The following is a 19431-nucleotide window of genomic DNA, read 5'->3' as shown; positions in this document are numbered from 1 at the left end:
GTCTACTTCCTCATTTAACAAACAGGCTTGGTGATGTTACTAGAACCTACCTCTTAGGGTTGATTGAGGACAATTTGTGCATGTGAGGCCCTTGGTACTTGGTTAGTACCTGGTACTACCATAAACATAATAGCTACTGTGGTCGTTATTATAGGAAACTTAATACTACCTGTCTTGAAATGTGTCCTTTCCTCTTTGGCCAACCTATGGACTTATTTCCTAATAGTTACTTTCACTCGATGTTTTTATTTACTCTCAAAAGTTACACTGTAGAAACTCGGAGTCATTATTTCTAAAGTTTGCAGCTAGTCTTTTAGTCAAAATGAGTTTAACCAGCAATAGTGATCTATCTGTGATAGCACCTTGAGGTTGTATGTCAGCTTCTGGGTGCTACAGACATTGTGCTTCTCTATTTGTTTTCCCAAACATCTCTGATTAAATGCCTTGTATCAGAGAGCACAGACTCGCTTATCTTTAGCTGGCATTTTCTCCTTTACTGCCATCCACTTGTATAGTGTATATGCTCTGCCTTCTATGCTGTAGCAACAGTCAGATGAGAATAGCAATGCTCTGCCTTTGCTGCAGGCAGCCACAGTGACCCAGATGGTATACAGGTGTTCGCCCTGTTCTATCATGGATTGGTTTATTACAAACAAAGGCAAGACTGCAGCTGCTCCTGTGGGATTGTGAAGTCTGTCTTTGGTTCGTGCCCCACATGTTGCTGGTATTAGTGGCCTGGTTCCTCTGTGGCTACCTCAGGTCTCCAGGCACCTTCCCTCAACCTACCTTAAGGAAACGTGTGCTTTCTCTCTCTCCTCTCAGTTTATGCCTTATTCTTTCAGACTCTTTTTTCCATTCTTGAAGTGACAGCTAACTAATTTGGAAACTAATCTGTACTCATATGTTCAGTAGATAGTTAATGGAGTAATTTCCTAAAGCACTCCAGCAACATTTATACTTTAACTGGTCTTTTTAGGAGATGTGCCTTCAAGGAGTGACTTTAAAGACAGGCGTTTAGGCCCTTTGTAAGATCAGAAGGATAGTGTGGCCCAAATAAAGATGCACATACACATAAGTATTCCATATGCATTGTCTATATGCATACGTAATATGACATCTAGAATGAGAGTTACAAATTTTTATCACTTTTATTACTGAACCAACCAGTATGGAAGGCAATAACTCAGTTGTTTCTTTGATCTTACTAGAATGTTCTGGCCAGCTAGATAAATCGTATCTTTTGTAATTTTAGTATTTTTTAAATCAGTGATTAAAATCTCTGGAATCCACGTTCATTTCTTTTACATGTGACATGAAACTGCCACTAATGATGGAGGGAAGAAAATAGCTTTCCCCACATCATCTGGGTTGTGACAGTTGCCAGACACGAGACAGTCAATATCATTGCGGTCGATGACATGACCTGGATTAGAACTGGAGGTCAATGAGACAACTGTATCTAAGAGCTAGTTTTTTAAAAAAAAGATAATTAGACAAGGACTCTAGTTTTGTAGATAGGCTAGTTTGGAGGATTACTGGATAGAATGAGGAGTTAACATTTATATACAGTTTTATTTAGCAAAAATATTGGATTACATATTTATTTGTTCTGTCCTTTCAGGACTTCTGGTTGATCTTGCCTTTTTTCCCAGTATTTTACACTTATAAGGACTCTGGTTTGGAAGTCTTAAACTACCAAAGTAGTATATCTAGGTAATGATGATCAAAAATAGACACTTTATATTTTCTTTAAAATTAATCTTCTTCTAGATATAAGACATATAGGGGAAGTATAACAAACAAATTAGACAAAAAAGAAAATGATGGCCCAAAGGAATGGCATTCACTAGGAGAGATGCACCCTGTCCAAAAGACATTGCCCAAGTTGCCAGGGGCTTTGGATTTTTTAAGAAATCTAACCATAGAGAGGTACTTCCATGAACTAGAAAGGTATATTATGCTTAATTATATGCAGTTTTTATTTCAAAATTCATAAATAATAGACTCTGGAGACTAGCCAGTATATAACACTTTAAAATCAAGGTATGATATTAATGCTTACTTCCAAAACTTATCTGATAAACTAAAATTTGTTGCCTTTCGTTTCAGTGAATTGGACATTTTGAATTTTTTCTTTTATCTTAAATCTGTACAGAAATGTATCTGAACATCACATTATTAGGTTTCATCTTTTAGAATCAGATAGGATTATTTTGTTGATATATATATTACACTTGGCTAGTGAACTTATCCCCATACATATTCTCTAAGCAGAAAAGGCCTCATCTAAAGGAATCCCTTTATGAATAATTTTTGGTAGTTTATACTAAGAAACTATCTACTTGACAAGACTTTTTAAAAACTCATAGCCTAAACCTTAAATAAACTAACTGGTAAATACTCAGCATCCTTAATTACATTATTTTTTAGAAATTCAAAATATTGTTAATAAAAGAAAAAGTATAAATAATTATTTCCGTACATTATGTCTTAAAATCAGATAAATTCCATCAAGTTTGAGCAGCACCTAAGTGGTCTACACTTGTTTGTAGTTGTCTTTTTGTAGTTTGTTCTGTCCTTTAACCTGTAAAGACATACCTCAGGGATACTGCAGCTATAGTTCCAGACCACTACAATAAAGTGAATGTTGCAATACAGCAAGTCACACGAATTTTTTGGTTTTCCAGTACCTGTAAAAGTTACGTTTACACTGTGCTGTGGTCTACTAAGTATGCAATAGCATTATGTTAAAAAAAATGTACAGTGTAGAAATACCTGATTGCTAAAAAATACTAAGGATCCCCTGAGCCTACGGACAGTCGCAATCTTTTTGCTGGTAACGGGTCTTGCCTCGTCGTTGATGGCTGCTGACTGATCAGGGTGGTGGTTGCTGAAGGTAGAAATGACTGTGGCAGTTTCCTAAAATAAGACAACAGTGACATTTGCCACATTGACAGATCCTTCCTTTCTTGAAAGATTTCTCTGTAGCACGTAATACTGTTTACTAGCATTTTACCAACAGTAGAACTACTTTCAAAATTTGAGTCAATCTCTCAAAACCTGCTGCTGCTTTATCAACTAAGTTTATATAATATTCTGAATCCTTTGTTGTCATTTTAACGATGTTCACAGCATCTTCACTAGTAGAGTCCATCTCAAGAAAGCATTTTCATTGCTCATCTGTAAGAAGCAATGCCTCCTTGTTCAAGTTTGATCATGAGATTGCAGCAATTCAGCCACATCTTCAGGTTCCACTTCTAACTCTAGTTCCTTGCTGTTTCTACCACATCTGGAGTCACTTCCTTCACTTCAGTCTTGATCCTCTCAAAGTTATCTACGAGAGCTGGAATCAATTTCTTCCAGACTCTTACTAATGTTGATATTTTGACTTTCTCCCATGAATTAAAATTGTTCTTACTGTGCTAGAGTAGTGAATCCTTTTCAGGTTTCCAACTTTGCTCAGATCTATCAGAGGAATCACTATCTATGGCACCTTTGGCCTTACAAAATGCATTACAAAATTAAGACTTGAAAGTCAAAATTACTTTTTAAGCCATGGGCTGCAGAATGAATGTTGTGTTAACAGGCATGAAAACATTTATGTCTTTGTACATCTTCATCAGAGCTCTGGGGTGATTAGGTGCATTGTATTTTGTGTGTGTGTGTGTGTGTATGTTTGGTTTTTTTTTGAGACGGAGTTTCACTCTTGTTGCCCAGGCTGGAGTGCAATGGTGCGATCTTAGCTCACTGCAACCTCCGCCTCCTGGGTTCAAGGGATTCTCCTGCCTCAGCCTCCCAAGCAGCTGGGATTACAGACATGCGCCACCACGCCTGGCTAATTTTTTTGTATTTTTAGTAGAGACAGGGTTTCTTTATGTTGTTCAGGCTGGTCTTGAACTCCTGACCTCAGGTGATCTGCCTGCCTTGGCCTCCCAAAGTGCTGGGATTACAGGCGTGAGCCACTGCCCCCCGGCCTAGGTGCATTGTAAATGAAATAAATCTTTTTTTTTTCTGAGCAGTAGATCTCAACTGTGGACTTCAAAGTATTCAGTAAATCATGCTGTAAGCTGACATGCTGTCATCCAGGCTTTGTTATTCCGTTTACAGAGCACAGGCAGACTGTATTTAGCATAATTCTTAAGGACTCTAGGATTTTCAGAATGGTAAAAGAGCATTGGCTTCAACTTAAAGTCACCAGCTACTTTGGCTATAACAAGAGTCAATTTGTGCTTTGAAGCTTTGAAGACAGGCATCGACTCCTCCTCTTGTAGCTTTGAAAGTCCTAGATGCCATCTTCCATTAGAAAGTCGTTTCATCTACATTGAAAACCTGTTGTCGAGTATAACCACGTTCATCAATTAACCTACCTAGATTCTCTAGATAAATTTCTGCAGCTTTTCCATCAGCATTTGCTGCCTCACTTTTATGTTATAGAAATGGCTCCTTTCCTTCAACCTCATGAAACAACCTCTGCTAGCTTCCAGCTCTTCTTCTATAGCTTCCTCACCTCTCTCAGCTTTCACAGAATTGAAGAGAGTTAGGGCCTTGCTCTGGATTAGGCTTTGGCTTAAGGGGAATGTTGTGGCTGGTTTGATTTTCTGTCCAGACCATTAAGACTTTCTCCATATCAGCAATAGAGCTGTGTTTTTATTTGTGTGTGTGCTGGAGTAGTACTCTTCATTTCCTTCAAGCACTTTTCCTTTGCAGTCACAGCTCAGTTAACTATTAGGCACGAGAGGCCTAGCTTTTGGCCTGTCTTAGCTTTTGACATGCCTTCCTCACTAAGCTTAATCATTTCTAACTTTTGATTTAAAGTGAGAGACATGCAACTCTTCCTTTCGCTTGAACCCTCAGAGGCTATTGTAGGGTTATTAATTGACCTAATTTCATTATTGTTGTATCTCAGGGAATAGAGAAGCCCAAGAAGAGGGAGAGAAACTGGGAAACAGCTGGTCAGTGGAGCAGCCAGAACACACACAACATATATCAATTACATTTGCTGTCTTATGTGGGTGTGATTTGTGGCACCCCAAAACAATTACAATAGTAATATCAAAGATCACTGGTCACAGATCACCATAACAGATCTAATAATAATGAAAAAGTTTGAAATATTGCAAGAATTACCAAAACGTGACACAGAGACACACAGGAAGCGCGTTAGAAAAATGGCATCAATAGACTTGCTCAACACAGGGTTGCCACAAACCTTCGACTTGTAAAAAAATAAAAATAAAAAAACACACAGTTATCTGCAATGCACAATAAAGCTAAGCACAGTAAAACGATGTATGCATGTATAGCATTCATCTGTTTCCTATCATATTCTGAAACTTTTTATACTGTGAAAATATTGGAGGGTCTGTTTTGGGAATAGAATTTTGGTGGTCCTTGTGATAAGATACATTAGTTTTTTCATATGCTTTTTAAGGTCTTTAGGAAATGTTTTTGTTTTAATAAGAAAGTTATACTTAGCTGTAGAGGGTGATAAAATAGCTGTATTTCTATTTTTTTTACATGCCTAGAATGGTTTCACATTTAAAACTGCTACCCAAAAGTATCAGGATTTTGTTTATGCTACTTAAAGACAGTTAAAGATCTACCACTAACTCCATGCAAAAACTAGTACAATTTTGAAAGAAAAACATGTATTTGTTTATATGAGTTCAATTCCAAACACTCAAAACTTATTGTTGAATGGAATGAGGTATTTTGAGTGTTTGGAATTGAACTCGTATACACTGATACACCGATACCAGTCAACTTCCCATCTTCTAAATTACTAAATGGCAAAATTTTGCACCTCCTCAAAGTGGGTTTTTCTTCTGTCCTGCCCTTTTGCCCATTTCCCTCTCTGTGTGGGACAGCCTCGTGTGTGTGTGTGTGTCTGTCTGTCTGTCTATCTGTCTTCAGCAAGTGAGTACTTTTTGAAAGAGGGTAGAGAGAGGAAATAGATCATCTTTGCTAAAAATACAAGCATAAAAATTCCTCTCCATCATCACAGTGAAGGAGAAGGCTTTATGCCAGGATCCTTCCTTCCAGGGTGCCATCTCCTTTGAGGTTGATACAAGCACATTGCTGCCATTTCAGTACTACCCTCTGCTATCTGAGTGAGCAAAAGGCATTCTATATCCAGTCCATGCCCTGGTTAGATTATGTGTTGGGAGAGGGAAGCCTTAGGAACCCCATCAGTCCTAGGGTCACATCCAGGTGTCCACTGACACAGAGAGGTGTGCTTGACTCGCGTTGCTCAGCAAAGCCCGTGTTGAGATAGATACTTTTGGGTCCTTGTTGGATGGAGATAACAGGGAGAACTACAGTTTTACTACTATTTTTAGAGATTCGATTTGTCTTAAGGATTGACTTTTTTTTTTCTCAGTACACTTTGGGTAGGTTCTTGTCTTTGTGATTTTTTTTTTTCTCATAAGCTCTGTTCTTTCCTTGGTAGCTTGAAATCTAACTGTTTACACTTAAGGTTTACCCCGTCCACGTCCCTCTCTGTTGGCCCTTCCTTGTGTTTCTTTCTTTCTGTCTTTTTTTTTTTTTTTCTTAACATACTATTCTCTGTTTGGTTGTAAAACTCCAACGAATAAATCATCCTAATTTGAGGAAATGTTCACTGGATCAGTTCCTGCTGGTTTCCCCGACTAGAACACAACAGATTGCTGTTGAATTTTGAATGTCACCAACAGACAGATAATGGCTTCAGATGGATAATGAAATGTTTGGAACACAGATGGGCCTGTAAATCAATTTTCTTTGCCTTAGAATTTCCTTCTGACATAAAGAATTAATGTAATTAACACTGTTTTATACCAGTACCCCTCAAATATGGTATCTCTGTGGCCCTATTGTTCAATTACTACATTCATCTGCCTTTGGGAAAGATGTGTCACTGCTTGATAGATGGTCTGCACAGTCACCCAGTGGTCGAAAGGCACCTTGAAGACTTTACTGAAAGGTGATTATTTCAAAGTAAATCCTCCTCCAAGCCCTCAGCAGCCTTGATCTTGAAGGGATACCCTGAGAATTCCATATGCAGCACTCAAGCCATAGGAGGATTGGTGGCACAAGTTAAGAGAAGTACCTGACATTCATGACAATAATTTTTGTTTTAGAGCTATCAGTATCTTTTTAAATGTACTTAGATACCTACAGGAGAAAGGAAATTAAATCAAATAGAAAAATTTTTTTAAAATTCTGTCAGAGAGGGGTGAGGGTACACTTGATGAACTATGGATTTTATTTTCAGGTAACAAGCCTCTTTCTGCTTTATCTCCAGCATCAGGCACTGGCCAAGATGATGTTGATGGCCACTCAGTGTACACCCCTGAGTACTACTCTACACTAGGAAGGTTCGATAGCTATCGGTCTGCTGGGCAGCGCTCAGAAACCAGGGACTCCAGCTGTCAGACGGAGGATGTGAAGGTCGTACCACCTTCCATGAGGAGAATCAGGGCACAGAAGGGGCAAGGCATTGCTGCCCAGATGGGCCACTTCTCAGGTTCCTCTGGCAACATGTCTGTGCTGAGCGATTCTGCGGGGATTGTATTCCCTTCCCGCCTCAACAGTGATGCTGGCTTCCATAGTCTTCCGCGTTCTGGAGCAAGGGCAAACATTCAGTCTCTTGAGCCGAGGCTGGGTGCCCTCGGCCCTGCAGGAGATATGAATGGCACTTTCCTCTACCAGAGAGGTCACCCACAAGCAGATGAAAACTTAGGCCATTTAGGAGGTGCCTCAGGGACTGGAACACTTTTGAGACCCAAATCCCAGGAGCTGAGACACTTCGAGAGTGAAAATGTAATGAGCCCAGCGTGTGTGGTTTCTCCTCACGCAACCTACTCCACCAGCATCATCCCAAATGCCACACTGTCTTCTTCTTCTGAGGTCATCGCTATTCCCACTGCTCAGAGTGCAGGGCAGCGGGAAAGTAAAAGTTCCGGCTCATCACATGCAAGGATAAAATCCAGAGACCACCTCATCTCCAGGCATGCTGTGAAAGATGATCATCAGTCTGCCGGTCACCACTGGAATGAGGGCCACACCACCATTCTTTCACAGGCTTTAGACCCTCATTCCTCTGGTGAACCCACACTGTTGTCCCTGTGTGACTCAGCAGTCTCTCTAAATGCTCCAGCAAATAGGGAGAATGGGTCCCAGGCCATGCCGTATAATTGTAGAAACAACCTGGCCTTCCCAGCCCACCCCCAAGATGTGGATGGCAAGAGTGAATCTAGTTATTCAGGGGGTGGAGGGCACAGCAGCTCGGAGCCCTGGGAATACAAGTCCTCAGGTAATGGAAGGGTATCCCCCCTGAAGCCGCATTTAGCAACTCCTGGCTACTCGACTCCCACAAGTAACATGAGCAGCTGCAGTTTGGACCAAACATCCAACAAAGAGGATGCTGGGTCGCTGTATTCTGAGGAACACGATGGCTACTGCGCATCTGTGCACACTGACTCTGGACATGGATCTGGGAATCTGTGCAATAGCAGCGATGGCTTTGGAAACCCCAGGCACAGTGTGGTCAATGTTTTTGATGGAAGAGCTCAGAAAAACCAAGGGGACCGGTCCAATTACCAGGATAAATCCCTATCAAGAAACATCTCTTTGAAGAAAGCAAAGAAGCCTCCCCTGCCACCCTCCCGGACAGACTCCCTCCGCAGGATTCCCAGGAAGAGCAGCCAGTCTAATGGGCAGGTGCTCAACGAGAGCCTGATCGCCACACTCCAGCACTCACTGCAGCTGAGCCTCCCAGGCAAGGGTGGCAGCTCGCCCTCCCAGAGCCCCTGCAGTGACTTGGAAGAGCCCTGGCTGCCCCGCTCCCGGAGCCAGAGCACGGTTAGCGCTGGCAGCAGCATGACTTCCGCCACCACCCCCAATGTCTACTCCCTGTGTGGGGCCACGCCATCGCAGAGTGACACAAGCAGCGTCAAGTCAGAGTACACGGACCCCTGGGGTTATTACATTGACTACACGGGCATGCAGGAAGATCCGGGGAACCCAGCAGGGGGCTGTTCAACCAGCAGTGGGGTGCCCACTGGGAATGGGCCAGTCCACCATGTCCAAGAAGGGTCCAGAGCCACAATGCCCCAAGTGCCCAGTGGTTCAGTCAAACCAAAGATCATGTCACCAGAGAAGTCACACAGAGTCATTTCTCCATCCAGTGGGTATTCCAGCCAGTCGAATACACCCACAGCACTCACCCCTGTGCCTGTGTTTTTAAAATCAATGTCACCAGCAAATGGGAAGGGGAAGCCCAAGCCCAAGGTACCAGAGAGGAAGTCCTCTCTGATATCTTCAGTATCCATTTCCTCATCGTCCACTTCTCTTTCCTCTAATACTTCTACTGAAGGAAGTGGCACTATGAAGAAGCTGGATCCAGCCGTGGGCTCTCCCGTGGCTCCTCCTCCTCCTGTTCCCTCTCCTCCATCCCTTTGTCCTGCAGACAGGTCTCCTTTTCTTCCTCCCCCACCTCCTGTAGCAGATTGCTTCCAGGGCTCTCCTCTGCCTCACTCTCCTGTGTTCCCCCCTCCGCCGCCAGAAGCTCTCATTCCTTTCTGCTCCCCACCTGATTGGTGCCTTTCTCCTCCCCGCCCTGCACTGAGCCCCATTCTTCCAGATTCACCTGTGTCCTTGCCATTGCCCCCACCTCTCTTACCTTCCTCGGTACCCCCACCCGCCCCACCTCTTGACCCCAAATTCATGAAAGACACCAGGCCGCCTTTCACAAATTCTGGCCAGCCAGAATCCTCCCGGGGATCCTTGAGGCCGCCTTCTACCAAGGAGGAGACCAGCAGGCCCCCCATGCCCCTGATAACCACGGAAGCATTGCAGATGGTGCAGTTGAGGCCCGTGAGAAAGAACTCAGGCGCTGAGGCAGCACAGTTGTCTGAACGAACAGCTCAGGAACAACGAACTCCAGTTGCTCCACAGTACCACTTAAAGCCATCTGCTTTCCTGAAATCCCGAAATAGCACAAATGAAATGGAGAGTGAAAGCCAGCCTGCCTCTGTGACAAGCTCGCTTCCGAAGCCTGCCAAGAGCTCCAGTCAGGGTGACCATGGCAGTGCGGCTGAGCGCGGTGGCCCTGTGAGCCGCAGCCCTGGAGCTCCAAGCGCTGGGGAGGCAGAGGCTCGGCCCAGCCCCAACACCACCCCACTCCCAGACTCTTCACCCAGCAGGAAGCCACCCCCCACTTCCAAGAAGCCCAAACTGTTCCTGGTGGTGCCACCTCCGCACAAAGATTTTGCAGTGGAGCCCGCAGAGAACGTGAGCGAAGCCCTCCGATCTGTGCCCAGCCCCACGAGGGGAGAGGAGGGCTCTGTGCACAGCAGGGAGGCAAAAGAGAGTTCTGCAGCCCAAGCTGGCTCTCATGCCACGCACCCTGGCACCTCGGTTCTTGAGGGAGGAGCTGCAGGATCCATGTCTCCCGGCAGAGTGGAAGCCAATGTCCCCATGGTTCAGCCTGATGTCTCACCAGCCCCCAAGCCGGAGGAGCCAGCCGAGAACAGTGCGGATACTGGGGGCGATGGGGAGAGCTGCCTATCTCAACAGGACGGAGCAGGTGAGTCTGGCTTCCTGGCTTCTCTCTCCTGTGCCCTCTGCCCATATGCAGCTGAACCAGATAGGGTTGTTGAATGCTCACACGTGGAAAGAACCCAGGTAGATCAGATTCATGTTAAAGCTAGCAGTATGTAGGCTTCTGTTCTAAAACACAGATTAAGTTACCAACTTTGCATTTTGTTATTATTTTTAAAATCTAGACCTAAAGGCATGGCAGAAAATAGGGGGCTGGAGATGATCTGCAGCAGGCTGGGTATTAAATAGCAATGGGCAACACTCCCTTCCAAAGAGCCGCGTAAAGAAACGTTGCAACAAAATTTAAGAGAGATGCCATGGGCATTCTATACTTTAACAAAGAATGAGCTCTGGCTCTCAGGCTAGTGTCATTTCCTCCCTTCTTTGTAAACTATCAAACTACAGACCCACGGCATCTCCCTGTAGTTCTCACATTGTTGGGAATGGCAGGGAAGCAGCATATTTAGAAGCTTGGCTGAGGACTGAAATTCTAGTCACTTGTGCGTCTTGTGTGCCTGCCTGCTTTTCTGTAGCTGGGGTGCCGGAGACCAACGCAGCCGGTTCATCCTCAGAGGCCTGTGACTTCCTCAAGGAAGACGGGAGTGATGAGGTAATGACCCCCAGTCGACCCAGGACCACAGAAGACCTTTTTGCAGCTATTCACAGGTATTTCAAACTCCTTCCTCTGACTTTAATCTACTGTGTAATTCCTTCCTTCCAAGCAGCACTTCAATTTACTTTTCTTCCTTGAGGTTTCTTCTGTCACCCGATCATAACTCTTTAACTTTACTGTTGATTTTTTAGTGGGTTTCTATAGTTTTATTTCCTCTGACTCCAATTTCTGTTTTACTTTGTCTCACTGATTTTTGTGACATTGGGGACAGTGGCTCAATGTGATACCTTCTGGTAGGCGCTGCTCTTCCTGGCAAGGAGCGCAGTGTGGCAGTCATAAGACAGAGTATATTAACAAGAGTCAGATTAAAGCGACTGACAGTGCAGTCAGGAGGAGGAATGCTATGTTCTGTGGACTCAGGATGCACAGACTAGCTCCATGGGACTCTCTTCCTAAAGATGTTTTAGTTTATTCTAATTTTTTTCGTTTTACAGAAAAACCACGATTATACAGTGCAATTTCTTTGGCCGCTTAAGTGTTTCTATAAAAGAGTATGACCCTTTAAGCGGGAGCAAAAGAATGATTTGTGCTTGTTAATATACGACTAGTGCCATCTACTGGCATCAGAAATCGTTGGGTTTAAAAACAAAAAAGGGTAAAATTTTCAAAGTAATGGCCTGAACTGTTATACTTTTTATATGTGGTCACCTTTAAGAGTAAATATGACTTAGCACTAAGGTTTTACTTATTGCACCATTTTTCTGATTGTAAACAGCTGAGTACTCCCACAACAGTGTCATTGTAAAAACTGATGACTGTGTATGTGCAACTACGTTAAGCCGTAATGCTGTATAAACCTTTTGCTTCCTTCTAGACTTCTCTACCACAGTCTTTCCAGGTAACTCTAATGAATGTCCTTATGCTGCCAAGGCCTTATTTTGCCCTGAATGAAGATCCTTTTTTTTTGTTTTTTTAACCTCCTGAAACAAAGCATCCTGTAGAATCATTTGATTCTGTGTGTGAATGATCTTATGTCAGCATTGCTTTCCCAATTCTTGGACTCTCCCTGAAAAGACTACTGCATAAGATGAAAAACATAGTGCTGTACCTACCTGAAACTCTTCCTGCAACACATAAACATCTAACTTGGTGTGGGGGGAACGAAGCTGGTGAATTCATGTGCTTGTCAAGAATTATGCTCTTTATGTCGCTCCTCTAGTGTTGGTATAATAGATCCTACAGACTGCCCCCTTTAACGTGGACTGGTTTCTTTAATCTCATTAGAAGTGAAAAGGTAGCTAGTTGTCCAATTATTTCTCAAAACAGAGAAATGATAAATGATGCATGCTTTGAAACTTCACTGGCAATTCTAGAAGTTCCCATAGATGTTTCTAACTCTTAACCACACTGGACACATAAGAAGCACTCAATAAATATTTCCTGAATTAAATGAAACCAACTGTATTTAACCATTAGAAGATTCTTCCAAGACTCAGAGTATTTCATTTAGTATGGAATGCCCTGGGTTGCTAAATATACAGGCATATCTATCTATTTATAATAGCCATCCACGGAGAAGATTTGCGTGGCCTGATTGTTCTGTGTACTAGATACTTGGTTCCAGTGAGGAAACCCAACTGTTGTGGGTCCAAATTACTGCGTATTTTTTCCCAAAAACTTGCTAAAGGCCTCTTCTGTATTTTGGCAACCTTCTTAAGGCACCGAAAAATGTGTGGTTTCTCTTACTAGGGCGTTACATCGACTGCAGATGTAGAATTCGGTCAGTTGGTATTATTCAGTGCACGTATGAGAGAAGTCAAAGCCAAGTAGGCCTTAGGAATGGATTGCAGAGAGAGAGTGGGGACACATGCTAATTTCTGTTGTAGCGTTGAGAATAAATTAGCAGACATAGTAAAAATCCATCTACTGTCTGTGCTTTTTTAGGGCTTTATTTTTATGTCCTTCAGCGCTTAAGCTCATAATTTAAAATAAAGAATATCTAAGTTGAAACACAGCTTCCAAATTTTATAATGCAAATTAATTCGCTTCAGATCTAAAGCCAGATGGAAAATGTAGAACACCAGTTGAGGTGTGAAGTTTTTATATTTATTGAAGTAATTAGTTTTAAAATCAGTGTTAACTGTTTAAGCACTTTTTATAGCTGTCTTCATTAAAAATACATATTCGTGTATGTGTGTATGTATATGCAAAGAATTTGTACGTTTAGATTTAATCATTTTAGTGGGCACCTGCTCTTGAGAGATGGCAGTGCTTTCATAAAATCCCATCTTTCTTCCTTTTTTTTTTTTTTTCTTTTTGATACAGAGTCTCACTCACTCTGTCACCCAGGCTGGAGTGCAGTGGTGTGATCTTGGCTCACTGCAACCTCTGCCTCCCAGATTCGAATGATTCTCCTGCCTCAGCATCCCAAGTAGCTGGGATTTTAGGCGTGTGCCATGCCCGGCTAATTTTCGTATTTGTAGTGGAGACATGGTTTCACCATGTTGCTCAGGCTGGTCACCCCATCTTCTTTCTTAATTCTATGTCTACAATTAAAGGTCATAGTTTTACTCAAGTTTAGTTGTGACTTGTTCAGTGGATCTCAGCATAGTCTCACCATTTAAAATCTAAATTACAAATTAAGTCACCAGCCAATACCTAAAAGAATGAAATGAGCAGAGCTGCTTTGGGGAGTAGACCATGTAAGTGGTGAGGCCATGTGCTATAAGCTCCAGTCCTAGTTGTCATACTGACAAGTTACCTTTCCTCAGTTACCTTTTCTGAAACCCAAAGTGGTTGGACTAGACCATTTCTAATGTCTTTTCTAGCTCTACAATTTCGAGATGTTAGGATGTCTGTAGTTTTGTTGGCCGATCCTAACTCTTATCAGGGCACTGCTCTTGTTAACTACTGAGCGGGACCATGAAACCTGTGTCGTAGGCCATGTTCTGCAGTCCCAAAAAGTCTGGTGCCCTGTCCACTCTGGCCACCCTTCAGACTCTGTATTGGGTCCTTACCATTTCCCAGCTTCTGCTTTAGTGGCATCTTTTTGACCAGAAGAATGGAGATGACCCCAGGAACACTAAGCCCAGGGCAGCCAGCATGGGCCCATGCTGCCCTCTGTCTTGCTGTGTAAGCCACGTAAAAACTAAATCCATTTTCTATGTGACATTCAAAGGTTTGTTAAGCACCTGCTCTATGCCTGACCAATTATGGCTATCACTGCATTCATGTGTACTGACAAACTGTGACCTATATACTGTTACTCCCCTTTTGTGACAGGAAAAATACACAGTCAGAAATGTTAACTTGTCCAAGGACAGAACAAGGAAGCTTTAGCAGTGGGAGTTATGTAGCTAGCTTCTTTATTTCACTTAATCTTCACAAACCTGTGAGGTTGGTATCTTATAAGTGAGGAGGCACGGCATGCATGGGTAATTTGTCCCAGGTCACACAGCGAGAGGTGGGAAGAGTCTGGTTTCAACTCTTAATCTGTATGTACAGATATCATACTCTCAACCTTTCCCTGCTGCATATTCTACAATTTTATAGCAGGAAAAGAGATACCCACGTCTTTATTCTATTAACTGTGTTGAGTTTCCTTAAAGCAAGTTCTCCTGCACTTAGCTAAGAGACACACACTGAGTTGTTGTCATGAAGAGACCAGCAAGGGGCCACTTGGCTCATTGGCTTCATCATCTCTTTGTCACTGGCAATGGAAAGCACATTGAACAGTGAGGTTCTTAGAGACTCAGGACAAGAAATACCTATAGGAAACCTTCAGCTTTCTTTGATTGCCCGTTCGTCTTCCCCACCCCACCCCACCCCTCACATTTTCTTGATCAGTGCAAGGTTTGCTGAGCCGATCATGAAGCAGGGTCTGGCATGGAGGGTTCGCCTTTGTTTTCTGGAAGGCTGGATTTTAGAAGTTGGCACATGGTCCTGGAAGAGCTGAGGAAGACTGGTCTGATGGCAACGTCTAGAATAACTGAGAATGTGAAGCTGAGGAGTTGTTCTAGGACATGGAGTGGGGTACATCTTAGTACAGGGGATATTCTGCCATGGAACAAGAAAAGGAAGCATAGAAAGAAAGGAGGGTCAGCATGTGAAATTCACTCCGGATCAGCCCGTCTAGGAGAGACCAAGGAAACCTGGCCATTATTAAAACTTTTGGTCCTATCCAAAGTAAGTTAATACAGTGTCTAAGTTTTGTTTCAAATAGGGAGGGTGGAGACAAAAGAAGGGTGACAGTAATTAATGATTATCATAGGTGAGTTATGGGCTCATGTGGTCTTGCAATGAGCTGTTCTCTTTTGTGTGGGTGTTTGAAATTTTCCAAAGTTAAAAATAAATTATTTGCCAGGCACGGTGGCTCACACCTATAATCCCAGCACTTTGGGAGGCCGAGGCAGGCAGATCACCTGAGGTCAGGAGTTCGAGACCAGCCTGGCCAACATGGCAAAACCCCGTCTCTACTAAAAATACAAAAATTAGCTGGGCGTGGTGGCAGGCGCCTATAATCCCAGCTACTTGGGAGGCTGAGGCAGGGAGAACCGCTTGAATCCGGGAGGCAGACGTTGCAATGAGCTGAGATTGCGCCATTGCATTCCAGCCTGAGCGACAGAGCGAGACTCTGTCCCAAAAAAATAAAATACATTATGCATGTATTACTTTTTCTTTTTTTTGAATAGAGATAAGGTCTTACTGTGTTGCCTAGGCTGGTCTCGAACTCCAAGCTCAAGTGATCCTCCCACCTTGGCCTCCCAAAATGCTGGGATTATAGGTGTGAGCCACCGTGCCCAGTCAAAAATAATTTTTTTGAAAGTGAATCTTAAGTAGATGGTGACCTGAAGATGCAATAAAAGAAGCAGAGTGGTGTGGCTGACAGCCTGTGGTCCCATGGGAATTAACCTTTTTCTTAATGTTATTAAATCTCAGATCCAAAAGGAAAGTCCTCGGCCGTAGAGATTCAGATGATGACCATTCCCGAAACCATTCTCCCTCCCCGCCCGTGACACCCACCGGTGCTGCCCCGAGCCTGGCCTCTCCAAAGCAAGTGGGGTCGATTCAGAGAAGCATCCGAAAGAGCAGCACCAGCAGTGACAACTTCAAAGCTCTGCTGCTAAAAAAGGGCAGTCGTTCAGACACCAGCGCCCGCATGTCTGCCGCAGAGATGCTCAAGAACACAGACCCTAGATTCCAGAGGTCGAGGTCAGAGCCTTCACCAGATGCCCCCGAGAGCCCTTCAAGCTGTTCCCCAAGCAAGAACAGAAGGGCGCAGGAGGAGTGGGCCAAGAACGAAGGCTTGATGCCTCGGAGTCTGTCCTTTTCCGGCCCCAGGTACGGCCGCAGCCGAACGCCGCCGTCTGCCGCCAGCAGCAGGTACAGCATGCGGAACCGGATCCAGAGCAGCCCCATGACCGTCATCTCGGAGGGAGAAGGGGAAGCCGTGGAGCCTGTGGACAGCATAGCCCACGGGGCTCTGGGCGCTGCGGAGGGATGTTCCCTGGACGGACTGGCGAGGGAGGAGATGGACGAGGGTGGGCTGCTCTGTGGGGAGGGACCTGCCGCCTCCCTGCAGCCCCAGGCCCCCGAACCTGTGGATGGGACAGCCAGTGCAGAGGGCAGAGAGCCCTCCCCAGTGTGGCGGTTCTCTGAGCGAGGAGAGTTAGGGCCAAGAACATAACTCTCCCAGGTGACACGGGGGGAGATGAGCAATGCAGCACTCTAGGAAGCCTGCTAGGCGCCCTTCCCTGGCTCACCCGGGGAGCCCACTCTGCCTCTGTGCTGTGGGCCCCGGGGTTGCCAGCCCTGCAGTGTGAGTGAAGGGTTATTTAGGACTCACTTGGCACTTGCCCTGTGGCTTAAGAACAAGTAGAAGCTTAAACTTCTGAAAGTGCTTCCTGGGGAAGATTTTTTTTTTTTTTTGCTAAATGCTGGGTGTGTGTGTGTGCATTTTCAACACATTTTAATTTTTTAAAAATACACATATACACAAACAACATGTACAGAAATAGAAGAAAGCAAGCCAGACTTAAGCTTGGTAGAGTAACGGAGTCCTCTGGACTAGGCGGTAAGTGCTTTCAGAGCATTACGTTTATGGAAATCAGCAAGTTCTGTAAGAAAGGAGAAGATGTTACTTCTAAGAAAGAGGCAGTAGAGTTGCTGGTTCTTAACAGAACACACAGATATATGTACACGTGTGCCGCTGAGGTGAGGCAGGTCTGGTGAGCACGGAGAGGCTGGGAAGGGGCTAAGTGACTAATTGGTTCAGGTACTTTTTTCTGGGGGAGGTAGACTTTGCTTCTTTTTTGTAAAAATGACAAACATGTAGAAGTGGCAATGCTGTAACCTGGTGCCTGCTGCTGTGCAGCCACATACACACAATTGTAGCCTGATTTTTAGAAGTGTGGGTAATTTTTTAATGAATTTCCTCCTTGAGTAGCAGCTGAGGTCATTGACAACTGAAGTGATGGTGTGGACATAGAGAGAGGGGAAGGGTTGGAAAGGAGTAAGTGATACACTGTTGGAATTTGTTTCCTGCCTATGAAATAAAATTATTTTTCAGAATTAAATTTGAAAACTTGCACTACAGAACTATGGGTGGAGCTTTTCCTTTTACTACAGTTTTTTTTTTTTTTTTTTTTTTTAACCAGAGTTTAAACTCCCATTAGGCAATTTCCTGTCACTTGAAATGTCAACATTTGCCAACTTTTGGATATCCTTTTGGTTACACCAAAGAAAAAGTTATGGCTATTTTTTTTGCCTACAGTATCATGTCCTAATTCAGAAAGATTTATCAAAATCTATTATATATTATCTTACTTTGAAGAAAATGCTGAATAGCTCTTGTTAGTCAAATAAACTGATAAAAATTGGTAGGGCCTGGCTATCAATTAGCCCTGGGAAATGAATTTTTAGATTAAAAAGGTTCTTTTGCATCATTTGGTTTGTGCGTTTTTATATTTGTTTATAAATAATTGAGTTGCTAATTATCTTCTAATCTTCTCCAATCAGATTTTCAACAATTTTAGAAATGGGACACAAGTGTGCAAAGTCTTTATTTTAATGTAATAATCTCATTACCCCCACCCTTACTCCCTTAACTTCCATGTACTTAGGCTCCTTTATTTGTTAAATAAGCCAGAGTATTGTCTTCTTCATTAGAAGGACCTAGGATGACAATGCGGAGATTCTTGGTCTGAACCTAGTGCGACTACCACCTGCCAGCTTTTGGGGGGTATGGAAATACTATCTAAAAGTTGGACTGCACGAGTCAAATCATTATGAGACTTATAAACTAAAACTTTAGATACCCATTTAGAAATGTCTTTGAGGCAAAAACAAACCTAAAGAATGAAGACTCTTTCCCTTCTCTGAAAAAAACAAAACACTGCTCTTCACACAACCAGAAGCCAAGACCAGAGATTTGGAGCAATTGTCTACTAATTTGGCACAAAGATCGTTTGTTCTTTAGAAAAGTGGCGTTGGCTTTTGCATATGAAATCTTCTCATAGCTGCCTAAAAAAGACTAGAATGTATATGGATATCAGAAACCTTTAATACATAATTTATGCAAAGATAAGATAAAGCAACATAACACTAATTATAAAACTTTTTAAATCCCCATTTTTAATGAAAAATATACATTTGTATTTAATTTGCTTTGAATAAAACAATTGTAAATATTTGAAACATTTCTTTTTGTTTACACATGCATTTTTTTTGAATAATGAGATAGGTCTTCTTGTACAGAATTGTTGAGTGTTTTGCTGGATACAAACAGAAAAGCAGTGAGACCAGAAGGTCTCTGGGGGAGGTGACAACCCAACAGAGGAGGTGGAACATCACAGACACTGGATGGCGCCATCTACAAGGGCAAGTGGAAAAACAAGTCCACATCGTGTCCTATGGACTTTGGAATAAAATACAAATAACCTATCGACTGGTGGTTCAGATGACGTGGCATGTGGAGAGACATGAGAACTTCTCACAGGCATGGATGAAATACAGGGAGAGAAGAATCGAGACTCATCCCTGAAACATGGCACCTTCCGTGTGGCTACTCTACTCTGTGGGGCCCGCTTCTGTTATGGACCGCACCTTAAAAAGCTCCACAGGGGTAGATCTGATGGCTCTCATCCCCTCATACTTTAAGTTGCAGATAATCATAGACAGAAGCCCCAGCCCTAAATTATTTCCACTTTATTTTCACTATCAGTGGGGAGAGAAACAAA

At 43.2% G+C, this 19431-nt stretch overlaps 1 protein-coding gene across 1 annotated transcript in view; it reads left to right on the top strand.

The window, feature by feature from the left end:
- NHSL1 (NHS like 1) overlaps positions 1-18880 on the top strand; it is a 149787-nt gene extending 130907 nt beyond the window's left edge. Inside the window, 4 exon segments of the mRNA XM_030809757.1 lie at positions 7283-10567; positions 11115-11247; positions 16133-16828; positions 16830-18880. Coding sequence (XP_030665617.1) covers positions 7283-10567; positions 11115-11247; positions 16133-16828; positions 16830-16866 — 4151 coding nt within the window. The 3' untranslated portion in view covers positions 16867-18880.
- The last annotated feature ends 551 nt before the right edge of the window (positions 18881-19431 follow it).

The sequence above is a fragment of the Nomascus leucogenys genome, chromosome 3, assembly GCF_006542625.1.
Source record: "Nomascus leucogenys isolate Asia chromosome 3, Asia_NLE_v1, whole genome shotgun sequence".
NCBI lineage: Eukaryota > Metazoa > Chordata > Mammalia > Primates > Hylobatidae > Nomascus > Nomascus leucogenys.
This window is presented reverse-complemented; position numbering and strand designations above follow the sequence as displayed.